The sequence below is a fragment of the Oryzias melastigma genome, linkage group LG1 (genome assembly GCF_002922805.2).
Source record: "Oryzias melastigma strain HK-1 linkage group LG1, ASM292280v2, whole genome shotgun sequence".
Classification (NCBI taxonomy): domain Eukaryota; kingdom Metazoa; phylum Chordata; class Actinopteri; order Beloniformes; family Adrianichthyidae; genus Oryzias; species Oryzias melastigma.
This window is the reverse complement of record NC_050512.1, coordinates 32,600,867-32,623,198: the sequence shown is the minus strand read 5'-3', so window position 1 is coordinate 32,623,198 and position 22,332 is coordinate 32,600,867. Positions and strand designations below refer to the sequence as shown.

Below are 22,332 nucleotides of genomic sequence, written 5' to 3'. Positions count from 1 at the left end.
GTATCTGCTATGCATGAGGAGGAATCAGACACGGAGCGCCGCGTTACGTAACGCCGCACAGCAGCGGCCCTCACCCCACGCGCACGTGCTCGTGCACGCGCCCGGAGGCTGCGAGCTTTCTCGTGTTCCTGCTGCTCGACAGCGGTTTGCACTCCGCCGCCGTACGCACGTTTGAATAAGTCATCACTTCACGCGTAACCAGGCCACACGCCTGACGCCGCCAACGCCGCACGCTATTCAGCAGGAGCGTGCACGGACACTGTTGGTGCACATCTAGATCCGGGTCAGAACCAGAACCAATGGTTCCCCTGAAGGAGGACGATCTATCAGGGGAGAACCCAGGAGGGGAAGGTGGGGGCGGAGTCACAGTACACGTCCTTCAGAGGATCCAACAGATGATGAAACTTTATTTAAAAAACTGTTTTTAACGACGGCTGAAAAAACATGTTCTGCTTCAAAATAAAAGCATGTTAATTAAGGCTGCTTCAGAATAAAAGCATGTTAATTAAGGCTGCATCAAAATAAAAGCATGTTAATTAAGACTGCTTCAGAATAAAAGCATGTTAATTAAGGCTGCTTCAGAATAAAAGCATGTTAATTAAGGCTGCTTCAAAATAAAAGCATGACGATTGAGGCTGCTTCAGAATAAAACCATGACGGTTAAAGCTGCTACAGAATAAAAGCATGTTAATTAATGCTGTTTCAGAATAAAAGCATGGCGATTAAGGCTGTTTCAGAATAAAAGCACCAGTTATGTGTATTCTGTGACGGGAAGGACATAAATCCTCCAGATATTCGTGTGGTTTCATTTCATGAACTGCTGCTGACAGAAATCTGCTGTTACAACAGTTGAGGCTGCGTTCTCTGAGCGTTTGTGTTCGTTCTCTCAGGTGTCCTACGTGAAGGCGATCGACATTTGGATGGCGGTCTGCCTCCTCTTCGTCTTCTCCGCGCTGCTGGAGTACGCCGCCGTCAACTTCGTGTCGAGGCAGCACAAAGAGCTGCTGCGCTTCCGACGCCACAAGAGCAGACCAAAGGTAGAGGAGCGTCCCGCCGCCAGCTCTCCTCTCCTTCTGACCCGCCTCCTCTCAGTTTGTCTCCACCCGGGGGGGTGCTCGCTGTAGTTGCCCGGTTCTTGATGTGTCCTCCTGGTGTGCATGAAGCATGCGCTGCTGTGATGTTCTGTCATTTGAACAGAAGATGTGCACGTGTCCGTGTAGGATCTGTGCATGTAATAGTCCCGACTCAGCATCCAGTCAGCTTCAATCGTCTCTGATGGAAGGATGTTTGTGTTTCATCCGAACACATCTGTGTTGACGTCCGGCTCCAACGCCATTGTTTCCTGTTTCCACAGCGTTCCCAGTCGTCTCTTCATTACGATGATGATGCGTTTTTAGCTAAACTCAAAAAGCCTGAGTCGTTTTTTAGGACATAGTTTCTGCAGAGCGGCAGGAGTTTATCCAAAATTTACCTCTGGGTTGTGGGCGGGACTGTTGGCCTGCAAGTTATCCTCTGCTAATTTCCCAGCATTCTTTTGTTTACACTCTCTCCCTCTAGCTTATAGCACCTCACAAGCTAACGTTAGCTTAGCAAAAAAGCAGTGAAGGAGTGATCCATCCGTCTGGTTCTGATCCAGAGTCCAGACCAGGAAACAAAGACGTTCATGGATCTGTTGGTCAGCAGGTGGATGAATCAGAATTGTAGCGGAGCAGGGGGACCCCCCCCCTCCCCCCCTAGCAGTTGCTTCATAAGGCTGAGATTTTTCAAAGTGCAGGTTTTCATCTCCTGATTGGAGTAAAGAAATACTCAGAAACAGTTTAAATCATATCTGTCCTCCATTATGAAAAAGGTTTCCTAAGAACGTCTTAAGAACACAATCTTTGAACCCCCCAGCCCCCCTTCCAGGCGTCCATCTCTGGTGTAACCAAGAAAGAAAATGGTTCCTTCCTGGTCTCTAGTGGTCTCTGGAGGAACTGCAGCCTGGTTTGTGGGAGCAGAAGGTCCATCTGATGAGGAGACAGGAAGTCTGAGGAGCCTCAGGAGAACGTGTCCGATCTCCGTCTGCTGAGGGAGGACTAGAAAACGAGGCTGTGCATCAGTGGTCTGCACTCACTCTATAAGTGGATCAAATCACTAGAATCAATGAAAGAGGCTTCACAGCAACTTCCTGGTTGACCTTCACTCCTGAGAACACCACAGCGTGTGGGGGGTGGGGGGGGGCAGTCTTTTTTGGGCATAAATGAAACAATTTTTCTTAAACTTCTGGCTGAACTTGAGCTCCTCTGCATCAGAGTCTGACTGGATGAATGTCGTTCTGTCTGTGCATATGAAGTCTGTTCCTGTTGGTTTCTGTCTGTTGGTGGCGTGCACGCCGTTTCCGGTAGAGCGGGGGTGCGGTAGATCCAGAGGAGCTCGCCGAGTCCCTGCGCCGAGCGGACACGGACGGCAGCCTCAGAGCCGCAGAACCACCGTTTGGATCTATGAGCAGCTTCTACAGCAGCCATCCCAGGGTAAAGGCACCGTGCACGTGTGTGCATGTGTGTGTGCATGTCTGTGTGCATGTGACACTGATTCCGTCATCTGTGTCCCCATTGATCCCTGACCTCCTAACGAGCTGCAGAGTTCCTGAAGAGAAGTTCTGCTCTCTTTTTTTTATTTCTTATTTTTTTTAACAGGAACAACAACAACAAACACAAAATAAACAATGCTATATATCCCACAAGCAATCCCAGATGTTTCAAAAATCTTCCTCTGGAAGCTGAACTGTGGATGCTACGACAGGAGGAGGAAAAACGATGAAAGAAAACCGTCTGTGGTTTAAAAAAGAAGAATAAATATTTAGAAAGATAAATTAGTGACGGATGAAAATGTGAGAGATGTTATTCTGTGTTGGAATAATTCGCTCAAAGTATTGAATCACTCATTACAGGATAAAGGTTATGCTTAGACGTCATGTACAGTGTAATAAAACAGCATTTTTTAAATCTGGGAAACTAAATCCTCAAATTCAAACATCAGCTGATTGGTCTAAAGCAGGGGTCACCAACCTTTTTGAACCTGCGGGCTACTTCATGGGTACTGAATCATACGAAGGGCTACCAGTTTGAAATAATAAATTTGCTTAGTTTGCCTTTAGTTCTACATTATTAATAATGAATATTGATACTCCTCAATGTGAAGACACTGATTTCTTAGCATAATTATAAATAATGACAACAAGCTAGGAAACAGATATCAATATTCAGAACTTTATTAATCTCAACAGATCTTGTCACATTTTGAGGTAATGACCAAATGAAATGTTTTTAACAAAATTATAACTTATGAATTAATTATTAATTAATTATTATTAATTAATTCTAACTATTATTAGTGGATCTACGCTCCTCAAACGCTTTAATTCAGTCTCATGCACCCATCACTTTATTTTCCTTAAACCTCTAAACAGGTTGATTGACAGATCCCACAGCAGACAAGAATCTGCGCATGGTGCGTTCACTGACCTCTGGACATAAGCAAACAGCCACTCAGCCCAACTCAGTCCACTACAAACTTTGTCATTTTTATACAATCCGCAGCAAAACAAATCAGTTTTTCAGAGAAAACGTCGACACTATTTAATCAATCGATTATATCCTGATCAGTGCCGGTGTTCTATGTTTTCTCTGATAAACTGCTTCGTTTTACTGCCGATATCCGGGGCTCAGTGAACGCACCATGCAGAAACACTCAGCAGCTCTGGGTTCTGTTTCATTACACATGAAACTTTAACCAAATTCTAGGAATTTTTAAAAAACAGTATCGCAATCATACGGTTTCATAATAATGCAATAAAACACAAACCAACTCACGCGATAAGTCATTATAAACACGGCGATGTGTGTTTTTTATTTGATTCACTAAAAAGGAGCATTTGAGTGACGTCACAGCAGTGTGGTGCACGCGTGCCGCGCTGGTTTGCGCAGCGAGTCCACTGACAGTCTCAGATGCAAGTCAGAAGTCTGTTCAGTGGAATGTAAAAGAATGTTCAGAACAAGTATTCAGGCTGCAGAAGGTCGGCTACAGATGAAGCGATGAGGAAATGTTGGTTATTGATTTTACAGAGGAGATGCACGATCAGCTGTGACGCTGTGGGGTGTGTCATGGCGCCCGCTGTGCTGTACTCAGACAGATACATTTAATCAGAAAAAAGTCAATTTACATCACAGTTCTGCGAAAAATATCCATCCATTTCAATACGCCCCCAAAAACAGCTCCTCTACACGCAATAACTTTTTTTTCGAAAAATGCGAGTTTTTTTTGTTTGTTGTAATCTGTGTTTCCATTAAAGATAACTAATTATCAAATATTCTCGGTGTCTCCATGTGGGAAAGGGAGAAGGGGACGCCTCATACTTTGTTAGCTGTGTTTCCGTTAAACATTTGCCCAAAACTTTATGGAAATTCTTGGAATTTCAAAAAAAAAACACAGTTTTAAAATGACACTGTTTCCATTAAATCATAATTTTACGATAAAGCACAAACCAACTCACGAGATAAGTCATTAAAAACACGGCGATGAACAAGAACAAGTATTTTTTTTTTATTTCATTCACTAAAAAGAGCATGTGGGTGACGTCACAGCTCTGTCTGGGGCGCGTGCAGCTCGACTCAGAAGAGGGAGGAGTCTGTTCTGCGGTTAAAATGAAAAAGCAGCAAATAAGAATCTGGACCTTTTTCTGTCTGAAAACACCACAACATAAATTCAAGCTTCTGTCACAGCGATCGCGCTCATGAGACTTCAGGCTCCAAGCTGCAAAAAGTGTGTCTGCAGGTGAAGCGATCTGAACACGAAGAAGCTGAACAAACTTATTAGGAAAGCTGGCTCTGTACTTGGATGTAAAATGGAAACTTTTGAAGCAGTGATATAGAGGAGGACCTTGAACAAACTCGTATCCATCATCGATAATCCTCAGCACCCTCTTCATCCTGCGCTTGACAAACAGCGGAGTGTTTTTTCTAAGAGGCTAAGGCAACTCCGCTGCCACACCAACCGCTACAGGAGATCTTTCCTGCCTCATTCTATCGGACTATATAACTCTTCACCCTTGTGTCGCAGATAAACCCACTGGATCTCTGTCTGGAAAGCTGTAAAAAATTTGGAGCTCCCTTAATTTTCTTAATTTTTTAATCTTTGTATTTTTTACTTTTTATTATTCACTATTGTTTGTCTGACTGGTTGCTTCTTTTTAATGAGTCTGTATACAGTGCTGCTGCAACGTGCAAATTTCCCTCGAGGGATCAATAAAGTATCTTTATCTTATCTTATCTTATCTTAAGGAAAGGAGGAGGAGCTGCTGCGCGATTCCGTATATGACCCCCAATTTCTAAAGCGCTTTGACGCTGCGGGACTTCTCGGTGCGCCGGCTGTGCAGCGCTCAGATCAGACGATTTAAAAAAAAAGAAAAAAAGTGGGATAGGCCGTTTTTGGCTTCAGAAATAATGAACATCTATTTTTAAGATGTTTAAATTTTTTATTCTTCATAAAGGCAGGTGTGATTTAAAAAAAATTGCATCATAATAAAATAAAATTTTCGAGCAGCTCACAAGTGAGTTGTGCTATTTTTAGAAGACACCTGCGGGCGACTGATGTGGAGCTCGCGGGCGACGTGTTGGTGACCCCTGCTCTAAAACATGAAAGCCATAAAATTAAAAAAACTTTTTATGAAAAAAATCTGATTCTAATTGAATTCTAAAAAAAGGATCATCTTCTAGACTCACTCGGCTTCATGCTAAGGAGGGATGAAGTTTAACTTCATGACTGAACAAAAGTGGAAAACGGATCAAATTCTGTGGAACCCGAAGGAGAATGTTCCAGAACGAACCCTCTAAACCTTCTCAGGGACGTGCCCGAGGCGCTTGTTAGTTAGCTCTAGAAAAGTGTATAAACAGGAAGTTAAGAATCCATCTATGAGTTATGACGGTAAAATGATGAAATAAGAATGTGAGACAAACAAGGACCACTCACACTGAACACGTCTGTAGTTTGACTCCGGATTTGATCCTTTTTCTCTAATTGGTTTGCGATTCCCTTAAATCAAGTTTCAAAAACGTACAAAATTAGTGAAGAAAAAACCAAAACATTAAAAAGACAGAAGTATAAAAGTCTGTAGAAGGATGGAAGTGTTTCCTCCTGACCCAAACACAGAGCCCTGTGGAACACCGCCAGATACACGTGCAGCTCTCAGGACTTCCTGTGAGTCCAGAGTCATGGTCTTTGTAATCCGTTACCATGGTAACCCCCCATGTCTTCCACAGGACGAGGTCAGTGACACCAAGCTGACCTCCACGGCCGTCATGGCCTCCACTCCCAGCATCAGCAAAGACTCCAAGGCCAGCATCAACAACGCCGTGGCCCCCGCAGCCAACACTACCCAGAATGCACCTGCAGGAGGCGGGGGCAGGAGCACGGAGGAGATGAGGAAGCTGTTCATCGACCGGGCCAAGAAGATCGACACGGTGTCGCGGGCCGGCTTCCCTCTGGCCTTCCTGTTCTTCAACATCTTCTACTGGGTTCTTTACAAGATCCTGCGGCACGAAGACTTCCACAAGCAGTAGAGACGGCGAGGACGACGGCGGAGGGTCGGCGCCTCGCCCCGCCTCCTTCAGGAGGAGCTCTGCGTCTGAACGAGAAGATCCACAAACCCAAACTAAACTTTTATTCAGAGGTGATGCAGCAAAACTCAGGGACGGTTGACCCACAGCGGGGTGTGAGGGAGCTCCGCCTGAGTCGCGTCTCCATGGTTACCAACACATTCCCATCCAAAGGCCCATCCTGATCTCCATGGAGACGTCTGAAAGAATTCCTGCAGTCCACGTCTGTTTTAGGAGTGGAACCAAAACGAAGGTCCTCCTGTTGTAGGAGGAGCAGAATCACCTGGACTCTGGAGGAGGAGAACCAGGAGGAGAACCAGGAGGAGAATCGGAGCTGCAGCAGACCGGATCAGGATGATCCTCCTCTTAATCCTGAGGCCACAGATCTATCCTCACCGCTGCTGCAGCTCATGGACTCTCACAGTGACGACTGTCACATCTGCTCCGTCTCCATGAGGAGGCTCCTCCTCGTGGCTCCTCCTCCTCGCCTGCAGCATCTGCTCCGTCTCCATGAGGAGGCTCCTCCTCGTGGCTCCTCCTTCTCGCCTGCAGCATCTGCTCCGTCTCCATGAGGAGGCTCCCTCCTCGTGGCTCCTCCTCCTCGCCTGCAGCAGCTGCTGCCTTCAGCCTTCATCTTCCTGGTGTTTGTTTCCGTGTTTGTGATTCATCTGGTGGCTGCGCTCGCCGCGACCTCTCGTGTCAGGGTTCGTTAGCGTCGCGCGCTGAGCTGCGGAGTGCAAGCCCCTGCTTCACTGCCTTGGAAACCCTGTTGGAGTGGAGCCACATAACGTTAGGACGCCTCCAGGTTGCTGGTCTTCACCTCCTTCCACAAACCTGCTCCTTCAGGATTCTGTGCTCGGCTCTGATCCGTCTCCATGGGATTCAGAGAGACAGCGCCACCTGCAGGTCGTCAGCTGCAGGTTCCCCTCAGGGTCTGAGTTCTGCAGGGAGGCGGTTCTGTAGTTCTGATGCTCGGCCACGCCGGACCTCCTCACCAACCAGGTTTACAGAGATCTCCTGAGAGGGAGTTCATCTGAAACCTTCAGGAGTTTCAGCTTCAGTCTGTTCCGTAACCTGAAGAATCGTTTCAGATGAACGTCAGTTTGTTCTGTTTGTCTGATGTTTCATGTCTTCTCGGGTCCAAACCTCCAGAACATCCAAACCGCCGTCTCTCTCCTCCGCTCTGAAGCGACTCGAGGGACAGTCGGCTGCAGTTTGTGTCCCGGCCTGCAGGGGGCAGCAGAGGCTGCTGGAGAAGCTGAGCTCCACCTGGAAACCATTTCTGCAGAATAATGAGCCGTGATGATCACAGACGGAAAACATGATGAGGAAACGTTTGTTCTGAGTCCAGTTTCATCTTCATCACAGTTTACAGGGAAATGAGGAAGACGAGGGTCCTGTTCGTCCCCGTCAGACCCGGTTACACACAGACTGATGACCCCACTGGTAACGTAAACCAGCCTATGGCAGCACGAGGGTTCCACCGCTGTGTGTGTGCTGGTCTTTGTGTGGATCTGGGGTCCAGATGTGTGTGTGCTGGTCTTTGTGTGGATCTGGGGTCCAGATGTGTGTGTGCTGGTCTTTGTGTGGATCCGGGGTCCAGCTGTGTGTGTGCTGGTCTTTGTGTGGATCTGGGGTCCAGATGTGTGTGTGCTGGTCTTTGTGTGGATCCGGGGTCCAGATGTGTGTGTGCTGGTCTTTGTGTGGATCTGGGGTCCAGATGTGTGTGTGCTGGTCTTTGTGTGGATCTGGGGTCCAGATGTGTGTGTGCTGGTCTTTGTGTGGATCTGGGGTCCAGATGTGTGTGTGCTGGTCTTTGTGTGGATCTGGGGTCCAGATGTGTGTGTGCTGGTCTTTGTGTGGATCTGGGGTCCAGATGTGTGTGTGCTGGTCTTTGTGTGGATCTGGGGTCCAGATGTGTGTGTGCTGGTCTTTGTGTGGATCCGGGGTCCAGATGTGTGTGTGCTGGTCTTTGTGTGGATCCGGGGTCCAGATGTGTGTGTGCTGGTCTTTGTGTGGATCTGGGGTCCAGATGTGTGTGTGCTGGTCTTTGTGTGGATCCGGGGTCCAGCTGTGTGTGTGCTGGTCTTTGTGTGGATCTGGGGTCCAGATGTGTGTGTGCTGGTCTTTGTGTGGATCCGGGGTCCAGATGTGTGTGTCCTGGTCTTTGTGTGGATCCGGGGTCCCGGCTCGTCCCGCCCCTCAGATTATTTCGGTGAACCCTGAGATGTTGGTGGTTGATGTTATGGGAGGATTTACGTTCAGGTGCGTCACAGGTGGAGACCTGCTCCACGTTCATCTCGTCTCTCCAGTTTTTGATCTTTTTCACTTCATCATGAAAATGAAAGTTTAAAGATCCACAATTTACCTTTCATCTCTTAAAGGTTCATAACAGGTTCTGACGGCCTGAAAGAACTCTTCTTTAAAGTCACAGACTGGTTTAGGAGAAGCAAAGACTCCTGGTTCAGGTAAAGGCTTCAGTTCCGGGTCGGTACCATTGGGTCTAGCGTTAGAACCTCAGTCAGAACAGCTGCTTTCAAACCGCTGATGGACTCTTTGGACTCTTCTATGTTGTGATGATGAAGCTGGAGGAACGGGAACCAGAACCTGTTCCAGCAGCTCCAGTTGTGTATCTGAACTGGACTTCAGCAGAACCTTTCCACACAAGGAAAGCGGTTCTGCAGGTCCGCATGAAGCTACAGACAGCAGACGAAGGCGGAGAGGACTCGAACCCTCGTCCGCTCTGTCCTGGACTTTAATGTTTGTCCTCAGAGCAGCAGAACTCCGGGTTCTCCTCTCAAAGTTCTGTTTGTTCAGACGGACCTGCAGCTGGTTGATCATTAACCCGACTGAAAATGCAGGGATTCTGGGATGTTCCCTCCAGACCGGATCTTCATTCCTACTTCCAGACTCTGTTCTGCTGACGGTCGTTCAGCCAGAGTGCAGGTAAACCGTGAGGAGTTTCCTCGCTGGTCGCCTCGTGATGTCACTTCCTGTTTCTGTTTGAGTCTTAAATTAAAAGGTGGTGTCAGGCGGGTCGGGCGTGGAGAGGCAGAGACGGTTCTGCTGGTGGTCCAGATGCTCCTGCTGCACGTTACCTGACCAGGTGAGTCTGGACGACCGGCAGCCGTCATGCTGACCTGAGGGCTTTAGGTCCGCCCCCTCCCCCACACCGGGTTCTCAGGAGAAGCTGTAACTCAGTTTACAAACCGACCAGAACCGGGATCATCCTCAGAAACTTCAGAGTCTGAAGCTCTTCGTGTTTCTGACAGGAAGGTGGTTCTGGTTTCATTTATCCTGTTTAAAGTCCGAACCCGTGAGCATCAGAACCCTCCAGATGTTTGATGGCCTCCAGATTCCTTTGCAGATCACAAACGTCTGAGTTGATCTTTCTCTTAAGAAAACAAAACAGTGTTTCTAGCTGCCCCTCCCCCACCCCCTCAACAAGGACAAACCTGATGGAGAAGCGGTTCTGAGCGGGTCCAAGCAGCGCCACCGTAGAGGAGATGCTCAGGTCTTGCTGTGGTCAGCAGGTCCAGCGGCTGGAGGAAACAGAACTTCTCTGAGGGACATTCCAGACTTCCAGACGGATCTTCTCGGTTTTAGAAGGTCCGGCTGATCTGGACCTGAAGGCCTCTGCTTTCTCTGAGTCTTTTTCAGAACCTTCGTGAACCGTCGCCATCAGACACTGGAGAGGGTTTTCTTCTTCATGAAATGTGTTCTTCTGTTCAGAAAGTTCCTGCAGCTCCTGCAGCTCCTGCTGCTCCTGCTCCTCCTGCAGCTCCTGCTGCTCCTGCTGCTCCTGCTGCTCCTGCAGCTCCTGCTGCTCCTGCTGCTCCTCCTGCAGCTCCTGCAGCTCCTGCAGCTCCTGCAGCTCCTCCTGCTGCTCCTTCTGCTCCTGCAGTTTCTCCCTCCTCTTTTGTGTTGATCTCACTCTGTCGTGGAGATGTGATGAACGTGTTTCCATTCGTGGAGATCCACTTCAAGTGTCCACTGACCCAAAGCTTCCCTGCTGAAACTGAGCTGCATTCTGGGAAGGTTTTTGACAGGAGGGCGGGGCTCCACACCGCCATGTTTACTGTCCACGGTGTTTTCTGTTGTTCTGTTCAATAAAGTTTCACAGCAGCTGTGGGTGTGGCCTGTTTCTGATGTTTCTGAGGAAAGCCGTCCGACGAACAAACAAAACTCAAACTTTGAGCGTCAGGCCTCAATCTAAACGCCGATCTGGAGAAATCCTTCAGACGTGACGCCGCGCCTCATGAACGAACCGGGTTCACGTTAGCGTGAACGGCACCTTAAACCCGGATCCACCTGAAGCTCCTGCATCGGAGGAGGCGGCCTCCGCTCCGTCTGCAGGTCGTGTTCAGGTTCTTGACTTCCTTCACAAACGTTGTCTGGTCCAGGTGACCTCCTGCTCAACTTCCTCAGAACTTCATTCCTCTGGACATTTAAATCTGCAAAGAAGTTCTGCAAGAAAAATGTGGGAATTTCCTAGAATATCTGAAGGTGGTTCTGCTGCCGGGCTCAGGAACTGCTGATGTACTGATCCGGATCAAGTGGTTCTGCCCAAGTTTCAAAAGCAGCAAGAAAAATGTACGAAACTATAGAGAGAGCACCTGCTGTGTTCTAGAACCCACAGATCCACCGCGGATCAGAGGATCTGGAGATAAGATCAGGAACGTAATGATCCAAGCATGCAGAGTCACAACGGCAGGAAAAACAGAGACTGGAGCAGGATTAAAGCTGATCCAAACCTGGAGTCAATCTGGATTCAATCTGGATTCCAAATTATCCAAACCTGGAATTAAATCTGGGTCCATGATCCACAGAGGAGGTGCAGACGAGGAGCCGGCTTTCAGGAGGTCCGACTGTGAGGAGCTCGCTCCAGAACCTGCAGGAGGTTCTGCAGATGCAGCTCTGCAGGTGCAGACGCAGATGCAGACGCAGACGCAGATGGACGGAACAAGGAGGGGCTTTGATGGAAACACTGAGAGGAAGCTGGTTCTTCCACCTGAGAACAGGAGGATTGTGGGAGATTCCGTGATGAGGTTTATGTTAAGTGAGAGGAACTGAAGGAAGAAATTCACATTTTTGTTCCGGTCGGTTTTCCTCAGTTTTTTTGTCCTTAAAGTTGCAAAAGTTAAAGTATTGATGATATTGGGGGGGGGGCACCCTCTAGCCCCGCCCCCTCCTTCAGTCCCGTTCCCTCCAGAGTCTCATCTGCACGTGCGCGGACCTGCAGCTGGAACACTCGGAATGCGCTGCCAGGTGACGTCACTCAACGACGTGACTTACGCAACCCCGCCGCGCGCTCAGGTGCAGGGGGCGGGGCCAGCGGCCTGGAACCTGTACTTTAGTGTTACTGTGACTGAGCCGCGCCGCGGAGGTGACACGCGCCCGCAGGAAGGGAGGGAGGAGCGCGCGCGCACCTACTGCCTGACACGGCGCCAGAAGCAGCGCGGCGGGACGGAGAGCAGCCGCGCGACCATGGCTCTGATGGGGAGGGTGGCGCTGGTGACCGGGGGGGCGCAGGGCATCGGCCGGGCGGTGGTGGAGGCGCTGCTGCGGAGCGCCGCGAAGGTCAGAAACTTCTGCAAAGTTCAGTTGGAGGAGCGGGAAGCGGCGCCTCCTGCTGCTGCTCCTCCACCTCCTCCTCCTTCACCTCCTCCTGCTCCTCCTCAGGTCTCCGTCGTGGACATCAACCAGAACTGCGGAGACTCCTGCAAGTCCGAGCTGGACGCCGAGTTCGGAGGCGGCAGCTGCGCCTTCATCCAGTGTGACGTCACCGACGGAGACGCTCTGAGAGGTGAGCGCAGCCGCCCGCGTGCAGCATCTGAACGGCGGTCTCAGTACCGAACCTCCTGATCTTCACCTGTTGCTCCCCTCGGTGGGGGCGGGGCTACCTGTAGGTAACGGTGAGCTCAAAGAGAGGGAGGAGAAAGTCGGTGAGAAGGTAAATCCCTGCCGCTCAGGAATGCAGGGGGGGGGGTCCAGCCCAAAGGGCGCGAGCGCGGCCCCGCGTGCGCTGATAACCGTCAGTCTAGTTAGATCTTCATCTGATTCCAGGGGCGGACTCAGCGGGTCGGGGGGGTTACAACAGAATAACTTCTGTGTGTTTAGACTTTAAAAAGTGAAATTCTACTGAAATGTTAAAGAAATGTTCTGTAGATCTGATTGTTTACAAAGATTTATCTCTGATAAAGAAAGAAAAACACTAGAATGAAGGAATAAAACAGTAGAATCAATAAAAGACTAGAAACATTTCAAAGTCAGCAAGTCGTTCCTTCTATTCCCTCTATTCTCTCTATTCCCACTATTCCTTCTATTCCCTCTATTCTCTCTATTCCTTCTATTCTCTCTTCCTCATTCTGGAGTTTCTTTATTCTCAAGTCTCTTTGATTCTGTTCTTTCTTCTGTTTCGTCCTCCACTTTTCGCTCTACGTTTCTCTTTCTTTTCCTCTCTTTCAGCTTTCAAAGAATCTCTTCACACCATCACGACAGCCAAGGTTTTCCTGCCCAAAAGTCGTCTCAAAACCAACAAAAACGCCAAAATAATAACCAGTAATTAATCCTCATCTGTGGTTTGATTGAAAGTCCAACTTTAAGATATTTTGATGATATTTTTGCTGGCAGTCGAGAAAAAGATGAAAAACACGAAGGTTTTAATCAAAAATGAGAAACGATTTAAAACATGAAAAAAGTCCAAATGGTTTGTGTGTTTGTGTGTTTTTGTGTTTTTGTGTGTTTTTGTGTGTTTTTGTGTGTGTTTGTGTGTTTGTGTGTTTGTGTGTTTGTGCGTTTGTGTTCAGGTGTGTGGAGCTGAATTGGGACCAAAATTATTTGAAAACCAAATGAAACAGATATTGTTGTTTGACCAAAGAAATGTCAAAAGTACCAAACTTTTGTCTGTTCTACAATAAATGTGATCCAGTCTCTCTGCTTCAGGGTGACGGGGAGGATGGGACACTCTGGTCAGCCGTTTCAGTGACTTGGGCTGTTTTAGTGACCGAGTCAGTTTCAGTCACTGTTGGTCATCGTGGGGGTCAGAGTGTCTGGGATTACTTCAGAGCTGCAGATTCTCTGGAAACCCACCAGGAATCATGTTCACCTGCTGATGGGAGGACCCCCCCCAAACTGACCTTCAGGGCCGGGGGGGTCAGGCTGATGAGGTGTGGACGAGGGGGGTTGATTGTTCTCTATAGTGCGGCCGTGTTGCAGTGATTAGAAAATATCTCTGGATCTTCATCTGACATCAGCGGTTCTGAAGGACAGACGGGAAACTCTGTCACTTCCTGTTTTATGCGTCTTTAAAAACCAAATCAGCCAAAGGCAAGACGGTTCACGGAGTAACCATTACGACAGACGTGTCCAAAGTGTGTCCAAACCATTGTCAGTATCAGAGAACTGGACCGACTCTCACATCATCTATAGAAACTGCAGTCGCAGGCGGGAGCGTCTGCGCGCAGTCGCAGGCGGGAGCGTCTGCGTATGGAGGAGCGCCTGGACGGTCAGCCGCTCTCCGTCTCCTGTAACCGAAGGTTTGTCTCTTCAAGCAGACGCCTTCCAGAAGACTGCAGACCTGTTCGGACATCTGGACATCGTCATCAACAACGCCGGCATCAACAACGAGAAGAACTGGGAGAAGACCATCGGCGTCAACCTGGTAAGACGACAGCAGATGTGGTGGAAGCAGGGCGGAGTCAGTGAAGCGAGCAGAAGGGGGGCGGAGCTCTGATCTTCTGCTCACGGAGGTTTTGGATGTTTCCTCAGGAATAAAGAAATGAAAAGTTCAATTTCCTGTAAGAAACTGAAAACCTGAGCTAGCACGCCGGCGCGACTCCGCCCCCTGGAGGCCCTTTATGCTGGTGCTGGGTAGATAAAATCAATTAATTGATCTGAATTAATTTAAGCTTAAAAGATCAATAATCGATCCATCAAATTAGAGATCAATTTAGCCCATAAAGCTAAAGGCCGCTAGCTTGATGCTAATGTATAATGGGATTTCCCATAGGACGGCTAATGCTAATGCTAATGCTCGGTCAACCGAAACATAGATTCTGACGAAATGAACGTCATGAATTTACCAAACTCTTTTAAGGAAATGTTTAAAGTAACAGTTTGTCTAAAACGTCGTTTTCTTCTTCTGGGATAATGTGGAATGCTAAAGCACAGGGGTCCCCAAACTACGGCCCGCGGGCCGGATCCGGCCCCCCAAACTGTTTTAGCTAAATTAGTCATTTTCCCAGTTTTTGGCTAATTTGGCATTTAGCTAATATTTTAGCTACATGCTAACTGTTTTGGCTAATTAAGTTTTTTGGTTCTTTTTAGGCTAATTTGGCACCTCGCCTATCTATTAGCTCGCTTCAGTGTTTTCAACTATTAATCTATTACAGGTAATGCTACATATCTCGTTAAAAATGTTTTAGTTTTGTTTTTTATGTGATGATTACAGAAATGAATTATTTTAAATGTGTGTCTTCTAGAAAACCATAAATCTTCACGTTTAGGCTGTAATTGTTACACTACACACCGACCCGGCTCCTCAGCGGAGAAGAAAACAGTTTTTTGGCCCTCACAAGGTCTGGGGACCCCTGCTATAGCACCATCGCCACCTAGTGGCCAAACTGAAACGTCCTCCAGGAGAAGCTGAAGAATGTTGGAGTTTCTCCTTCAGAGAATCCATGTCTGATATTAACAATCTCATTATTTCACTGATACATTTACAGTCTGTGAACTGGATCAGATTAAGTTAGTAGCAAGCGGCTCCAAACAAGTCCTGACATCGAAAGTTTCCTGTTTAGTCTGAAGCTCCAGGAACCGTCTCCAGAGGACAGCCTTCCTCCATCTGATTTCCCGCTATAGTTCAGATCCGGTTCAGATCCGGTTCAGATTTGGTTCAGATCCGCTTCAGATCCTGTTCAGATCCTGTTCAGATCCTGTTCAGATCCGGTTCTGATCTTGTTCACATCAGGTTCAGATCCTGTTCAGATCCGGTTCTGATCTGGTTCTGATCCGTTACAGTGTGATACAGCGTTCCGTTCAGGCGGATGTTTCAGTGCTGAAGCAGAGAACGTTGATCTCAGATCTTTCATTCCTGTGGCGTTGAGCTTCTAATGTTGTTTCTGATCTTCTCAGGCGATTGGTTCCTAAACAAACAATCCACTTCCTGTTCTACTTCCTGTCTGTCAGCCGGTTTTTCTGCCCTTCGTCAGCCTCCTGATGAAGACGAGCGAAGGCGCCGCAGAAGCTGCAGATGTTTTGTTTGTGTGGTCGCAGCGTTTTCAGACGGTCTTCCTCTGCACATCTGTTTCCTGTTGAAGCCACACGGGGGGCGGCGCCGGGCCGGGGGGGGTCTTATCAGACTCTCTGATCTTCCTCGCTCAGACGTCTGCTTCTGTCTGCAGACCTCGGTGATAAAGGGAACCTACCTGGGCCTGGAGCACATGAGCCGGGAGTACGGCAAGCCGGGAGGGACCATCATCAACGTGTCCTCCATGGCAGGTAACATGCACACGCACGTGCACACTGGATGTGGTGGAGGTGTGAATGCATGACCCCGGTGCATCATGGGACATCTCAGTCAGAGGAACCTGCAGCTGTTCTGCCTGATTGAACCTCCTCTGAGGAGCTCTCTGACACCAGCAGGTTCTGCCAGGTTCTGCCAGAACCTTCAGCCAAACACAGAGAATCCAGCAAACATTGGTCCTCCAGATGTTTAGGTTTCTCTGTAAACATCTGAAGCTCGCCGGCTGGACGCTGACTCAGCGCTCTGACGTCACGCTTCACTCTGAGTTTTTTTTCTCGGCGGGATGGAAAAAGTGGATTTGTTAGGGAGTCAGGCGAGCAGAACCTGTCAGAACTCTGGAAGGAGAAGGTTCTGGTTCTCATGCATGAAGCCGTGGCTGCAGATGAGACGCCGTCCTCCTCCTGCTGGAGTTCCCGCCGGAGAGCCCGCCTCCTGCAGGAGGAACCGTTCCCACCGCTATCGTCTTTCCTGGCCGGAGGCCCGCAGAGCCGCTCCGGATCCTGATCCTGCAGAACCAACAGATCTCCTTACAAACGTCTTCAGTCTGAATCTCATGGAGATTTCCTGGAATCTGATTTTGTTCCTCAAACATGAACGTTTTATGTCGTCAAAAATAAATCGTTTCCTGTTTCTGTCACAGATTCTTTCTGAAGGCGTTACTATGTAATAATTTAAAATACTTCAAAATACTTTAAAATACTCTGATTACACTTTAATGCTTCAAAATACTCTGATTACACTTTAGTACTTTAAAATCCTTTGATTACACTTTAATACTTCAAAATACTCTGATTACACTTTAGTACTTCAAAAATACTCTGATTACACTAATGCTTTTCTCTGGCTTCAGTAATCCTTTCTAATACTTCATTTCTTTCATATCATGTTTAGAATTCTTTGATTTGTTCGATGTTTTTCTTCTTTTATTTTTTTCATTCCCTGTTTGGCGTCTTCTGGTTCGCCGTAAACACGTCTTTGTTTTTCCGGCGCCGTTCCAGTCTCACGTCCTTATATGGACGTCAGCTTCATCAAACAGCTTCATTTCTGATGGAAACTCTGGAGGAGAAGCTGCTTCGTCTCGTTCCTTCAGAATATGAACTGGGGTTGATGGTTCTTCTCTGCGGTTCTGCTCGAGTTGATGGTTCTTCTCTGCGGTTCTGCTCGAGTTGATGGTTCTTCTCTGTGGTTCTGCTCGGGTTGATGGTTCTTCTCTGCGGTTCTGCTCGGGTTGATGGTTCTTCTCTGCGGTTCTGCTCGGGTTGATGGTTCTTCTCTGTGGTTCTGCTCGGGTTGATGGTTCTTCCTGGTACCTGAAGGTCAGCGGCGTCAGAATCCAGGCCTCCTGCTGGTCCTCCAGGACTGGACTCTGACCCCCCTCTAGGTTTCACTAAACCTTTTATTTGGCGCTAAACAGAAAGGAGGTTAGCCCCGCCCCCACGGCTGTCTTTGTGAGGACATTCATCCTTGGGGGCGTCCTAGGGCACTCGACCGAGCCTCAGATGTGCACGCTCTGGCTGATGGCGCCTCGGCCTCCGTGGCGCTTCGGGTGCGACGATAACATCTGGCAGCCGGAGCGCCAGATCTGTCATTCCTGACAGGAACGTGTCGGAACACGGTCAGGAAGTCTGCAGCTGAGAGGGCTTCATGAAATGTATCTGAATAGACCGGAGTCAGGGGGAGGGGCTTCAGCAGAGCAGCTGATTGGGTCATGTGATCAAAGCTAAACGCGTCTCAGAGATGTTTTAATGATTGGGGGGTTTCTGTCGTTCCTTTGGAGTCTCCTCCAGGACTTTTTATATCCAAATGTTCTTCACACTAGCCCCGCCCTAACTTGACCTGCCCATACTTGCCCCGCCCACGTATTCAGCCTGACGTCTTCAGACATTCTGTTCATTTTTGAACAAACTTTATTCGTTTGACATCGTGAGCGTTTCCTCTGTAAGTGAAGGGCGGCCATCTTTGGTCGACCCACGCCGGCTGCGTCTTTAACCTCGACCAATCACCAGGGGGTGGGGGGTTGGGGGCTTCACCTTTCAGGTGTCGATATCAGGAATGAGCAGTTAATTACATTATGGAGCAGGAATGAGTTTTGATCAGTCTCCATGGTGACGGTGAATAGGGGGCGGAGTCAGTGTGAACTAAAATGTTGCATTTCAGCTGAATTTTCATAAACTTTCAAAGTTATTTAAACTTCTCTCAGAGATAAACTGAAGTTTGGCTCCAGTTTCCTGCTGGTCTGTAAACGTGTTTGTCTTCTCGCCGCAGCCTTCATGCACTCGCCTCACCAGCCGGTTTACACCGCCACCAAGCACGGCGTCATCGGCTTCACCCGCGCCATGGCGGTGAGAATGCGCCGCAGAAACCGAGGCGGGGCTGTGGGGTTTGGGGCGAGCTCAGCCTCTCCGTTTGGTTACAGGACGCGTCCGTTCTGGGGAATTACGGCGTCCGCATCAACGTGCTGTGCCCCGCCTTCGTGGACACGCCCCTTCTGCAGTCGGTGGAGGAGGAGGACAACATGGGCAAATTCGTCAAGTTCAAGGAAGACTTCAAGCGCAGCATGGACAAGTTCGGAGTTCTCCAGTACGTGCTCTCTGTTTCCTCGTCCCGTTTCTGAGGCTTTAGCGCCCGCCGTCCTCGCAGGAAGTTTCTGTTCGGTTTGTCAGAAATGACCAGATCGGCTGCCTGAAGATCAGAATCGTCCGTTTCTTTGAGTTTCAATAAAGTTGCAGTTTAGCCACAGCGACGCAGACGTCAGTGAAACCGCCTGCGTCTGTGACCAGCAGAGGGCGCATTATTCTGGGATCTGGCGTCTTTAGGATTCCTGCTAACCGGCCCTGTGCATAGGCGACTGCCTAAGGCGCCATCTGCTGGAAGGGGCATCAAACTGCAATGATATTAATGTTTGTTTTTTCAACAGTTTAACACTCATGTTGTGTGGAATAAAAAAAGGCAATAATTTAAAACATAAAGCTGGAGGGGGGCGTGGTGTTATCTGGTGTCAACATCAAGGCCCGGGGGCCGGATCCGGCCCTCTGGGTAATTCTATGTTTATTAACGGCTTGATGTTACCTTACACTAATTTTTGGCGAGTATAATTTTGACAAAATATATTTTCATGGAGAATAAAATATTGAAAGTTATTTAAGGTTTAAGTTGATTTATTAGTTATAATTATGTTAAAAAGTTACAGTTTTAAAGTTTTAAAAACTGTCATTCTGCAGCATTTTGGACTATTTTGTCATTTACTAAGATTTTTTAGGCTATTTTGGAGCTTAGCTAATATTTCAGCTACATGCTAGCTGTTTGGTGACTGGAGAAAAATGTAGTTTTAGAGTGTTTATTAAATGTTTATCCTGTTGGTCTCGAGACCTCAGGTGTGTTCTGGATTTTGGCCCCTGTGAGGTTGAGTTTGACACTCCTGTGTTGGTGCTTCTTTAAAAAGGATGAAAAGACGCCCCAGAGTTTACGTTCTTTTGACAACTGTGAGTCTTTAACCGTTTATGAAATCAACAAAATTCGTTAATTATGGCCATTAATGGCAGAAGTCCAAAGATTGTTAGTTTATTCAGTGGTAAAGGACTAAACGTGATGTTTGCGCAGCTTCTCCTCGGTTCCTCACAGCTCATTTAGTCATTCATTCACACTGGGATCATAAAGGTGTGAAAGCTCCAGATGCTCAGCCTGGGTGGAAGTCGGTGGAGAAGCGGTTTTCTCCTTGAACTGTCGGTTGATGACGATGGTCGTAAAGCCGCTGAAGTCACTAGACGAGTCCCTTCTGCTGCAGCTGCATGTTCCAGCACGTCTGAGAAATCCAGGAGCTGCACGCTTTAAATCCAGCTTTAATGCTCCGTCTTTCACTCAGGAACAAACGTTCTTGTTTTTACCAAACCTGCACAGACCGGAATATAACTGAATGAAAATGGGAGAAATAAAACGGAAACTGATGGGACTGTAGCTGCAGTTCCTCAGGTGGACACCGGGGGGCAGAGTTTATTCCTGCAGGCCTGTGGTAGGGGAGGGGTCTGAAACGTGCGCAGGTGTGTGCACGTGTTGCTCAGACACTGATTGTTTCTCTGCAGGCCGTCGCTGATTGCCGAGGGGATGATGAGGCTGATCACAGACACCGCCCTGAACGGCGCCGTCATGAAGATCACCTGCTCCAAAGGAATCCACTTCCACACGTACGAGCCCATGTCCGCCTGAGCCCGGGCTCCGCCTCCTTCTGCTGGAGGCGGAGCCCGGGCCAGAGCCGGCCCAAGAGAGGAACTTCCTGCTCCAGAACTTTCTGCTTCATGTGAGCAAAAACCCGATTTTATGAATGAAAAGACGTTCACGCCCACAAACACCAGACCGTCTTCTGGACCAGCAGCTGTGGACGCTCCTCGGCCTCAGGCGTCGCCGTGGATCTTCTCTTTTTACTGTCTCGGACATTTTGAACAAATTCTGAACAAAAACCCAACAGTTCTGCTGTTTCTGGTTCTTTGGGTTTCATGAGTCAAAGTCCAACAAGTAAAGAATCTGTGAATGTTGTTCAGCTGGAGTTCATTAATGCCAACAGGCCACACCCTATGATGTCATTGGTGGGCGTGGTCATGTCTCAGGATACATGGTTTTTAATCTTTCATTACTGAGATGTCACCAGTGATGGAAAAGTTACATTTTACTCTTCAACCGTTTCCACGATCACGTGATCCTGGCGGGTTCAGCGTCTCGGCGCCGAAACGCAACGTTCGTCATAGTTTCACATTAATCATGTGAACGGTTGAAGGGTTACGGTTTACAGAACGTCAACGCTGGAGCTTGGAGTCCGCTGTGAAAAGGTTGAGCTAACGTGACCTGACTGACCTCTCTGGTGGCAGGTGTTTCTGACGTTGTAGACCCGCCCCCACTCACCTGTGGCCAATAATAATAGGAAGTAGATGGTTCTGTATCGACCTGAAGTCTCGCCCTAGAGGGGGCGTCGCCTGAATCCAAACCTTCCTTCCAGCTGGCCTCCAGCTGGTCTAGGCCCCACCCCTTGCTGGTCTAAGCCCCGCCTCCAGTCGCAGCAGACCTCGTTTCAAAACTTTATTGATTTCCATGAACAGGACGAGCTGTTCTGATGTCGATACAAAAATGGCTTTCTCAATATTTCAAAATAAAATACCACAAACGCGTGACTCCTTTCAAACATGAACAGTGGACGGACAGAACCTGGTTCTGGCATGCGAGTCATTTCAGACCTTCTGGAACAGAACCAGTTCCAGCTTCCTCCAGTTCCACCGGCCGCCAGCAGGTGGCGCCCTGAAGAGCCGCTCTCACGTCTCTGCAGTGAAATGAGTTCGTTTTCCTGAAAGCAGAGACCCGTTTTCAGAGGAAGCGTTCATGCACAGTTTGATGGTTTCTGAGGTGAAGGGAAGAGCCGCGCCGTTCGCCGTCTGCAGCAGTCCGGCTGGAGCGCCGCAGCCGAGCGCCGCGCTTCCTGTCCGGCTGCGCTCCGAACGCAGCACAAATATCCTCTTCCCGAGTTTCCTCGGGTCGGGACGGAGGAAACGGGCGCCGCTCTGAGCCCACGGAGGAGCGGTGCAGACACGCCCTCTTTGTTCGGCGCTGACATTCCTCATAAATCTTCAGGCCCGTTCACACGCCGCTTTCCAGGAACCGGCGAGGTCTGGAGGAGGTCACCGCTCCGAGGAGGAAGGTCTGCAGAGCCAACAACAGGACGCGGCGACGCTCTTCCTTCCAGCTGGAATCCGTGTTTCTGCTGAACTCGGGTCGGGTCAGAGGAAGCCTCGCAGGAACGTGATGGAAGCTTCAGGAACGTTCCTGACAGGCTTCTTCTCCCTCTGTGATGCTTCGCAGACCTGCAGCTTCACAGGAGTCAGAAAGATCTCTGAGAGACTTTGGTTCAAGTCGATCTCTGGAAAAGCAGAAGATCTGATTCTGAACAGATATTGGATCTGCAGGAGAACCAGAACATTTTCCTAGAAATTGTTGCTTCATTGACACCAAACATTCAGCTTCATGTGAGAGAAGAGATTTGGTGCCCCCTGCTGGATGTTTGTGGCATGAGTGTCTCCGGGTCTGTAGAGGAGGAGGAGAAGAGGAGGTGAGGAGGAGGGGAAGTGGAGATGAAGAGGAGGTGAGGAGGAGGTGAGGAGGAGGAGAAGAGGAGGTGAAGAGGAGGGGAAGAGG

General features: G+C 48.7%; 2 protein-coding genes across 6 annotated transcripts in view; both read left to right on the top strand.

Moving 5' to 3' along the window:
• glra3 (glycine receptor, alpha 3) overlaps nt 1-10,427 on the top strand; it is a 34,024-nt gene extending 23,597 nt beyond the window's left edge. The window contains exons 8-10 of one of the 2 annotated variants that reach the window (XM_024290121.2): nt 889-1,037; nt 2,385-2,510; nt 6,297-10,427. In XM_024290121.2, the coding sequence (XP_024145889.1) occupies nt 889-1,037; nt 2,385-2,510; nt 6,297-6,596 (575 nt within the window). In that variant the 3' untranslated portion in view covers nt 6,597-10,427. The remainder of the gene's footprint in view (nt 1-888; nt 1,038-2,384; nt 2,511-6,296) is intronic. The other variant, XM_024290123.2, reaches the window with a different exon arrangement.
• A 1,445-nt stretch (nt 10,428-11,872) lies between these two features.
• On the top strand, nt 11,873-20,688 carry hpgd (15-hydroxyprostaglandin dehydrogenase). Of its 4 annotated transcripts, none has more exons than XM_024290099.2 (8): nt 11,973-12,212; nt 12,315-12,438; nt 14,189-14,295; nt 16,037-16,133; nt 18,424-18,500; nt 18,575-18,738; nt 20,238-20,357; nt 20,391-20,688. In XM_024290099.2, the coding sequence occupies exons 1-8, from the start codon at nt 12,120-12,122 to the stop codon at nt 20,650-20,652; spliced, it is 1,044 nt and encodes a 347-aa protein (XP_024145867.1). In that variant the 5' UTR covers nt 11,973-12,119; the 3' UTR covers nt 20,653-20,688. The 4 variants fall into 4 exon arrangements, with proteins under 4 accessions (XP_024145869.1, XP_024145867.1, XP_024145866.1 ...); XM_024290098.2 differs by having other exon boundaries at nt 14,186-14,295; XM_024290100.2 differs by having other exon boundaries at nt 20,238-20,534.
• The last annotated feature ends 1,644 nt before the right edge of the window (nt 20,689-22,332 follow it).

Excerpts from the sequence above, each read along its gene's own strand:
- hpgd (XM_024290098.2), top strand. The coding sequence starts at position 12,120 with ATGGCTCTGATGGGGAGGGTGGCGCTGGTGACCGGGGGGGCGCAGGGC. Across the intron at positions 16,134-18,423 it reads CAACGTGTCCTCCATGGCAG|CCTTCATGCACTCGCCTCAC; the intron begins GTAACATGCACA and ends TTCTCGCCGCAG. Across the intron at positions 20,358-20,390 it reads ACGTACGAGCCCATGTCCGC|CGGAGCCCGGGCCAGAGCCG; the intron begins CTGAGCCCGGGC and ends TTCTGCTGGAGG.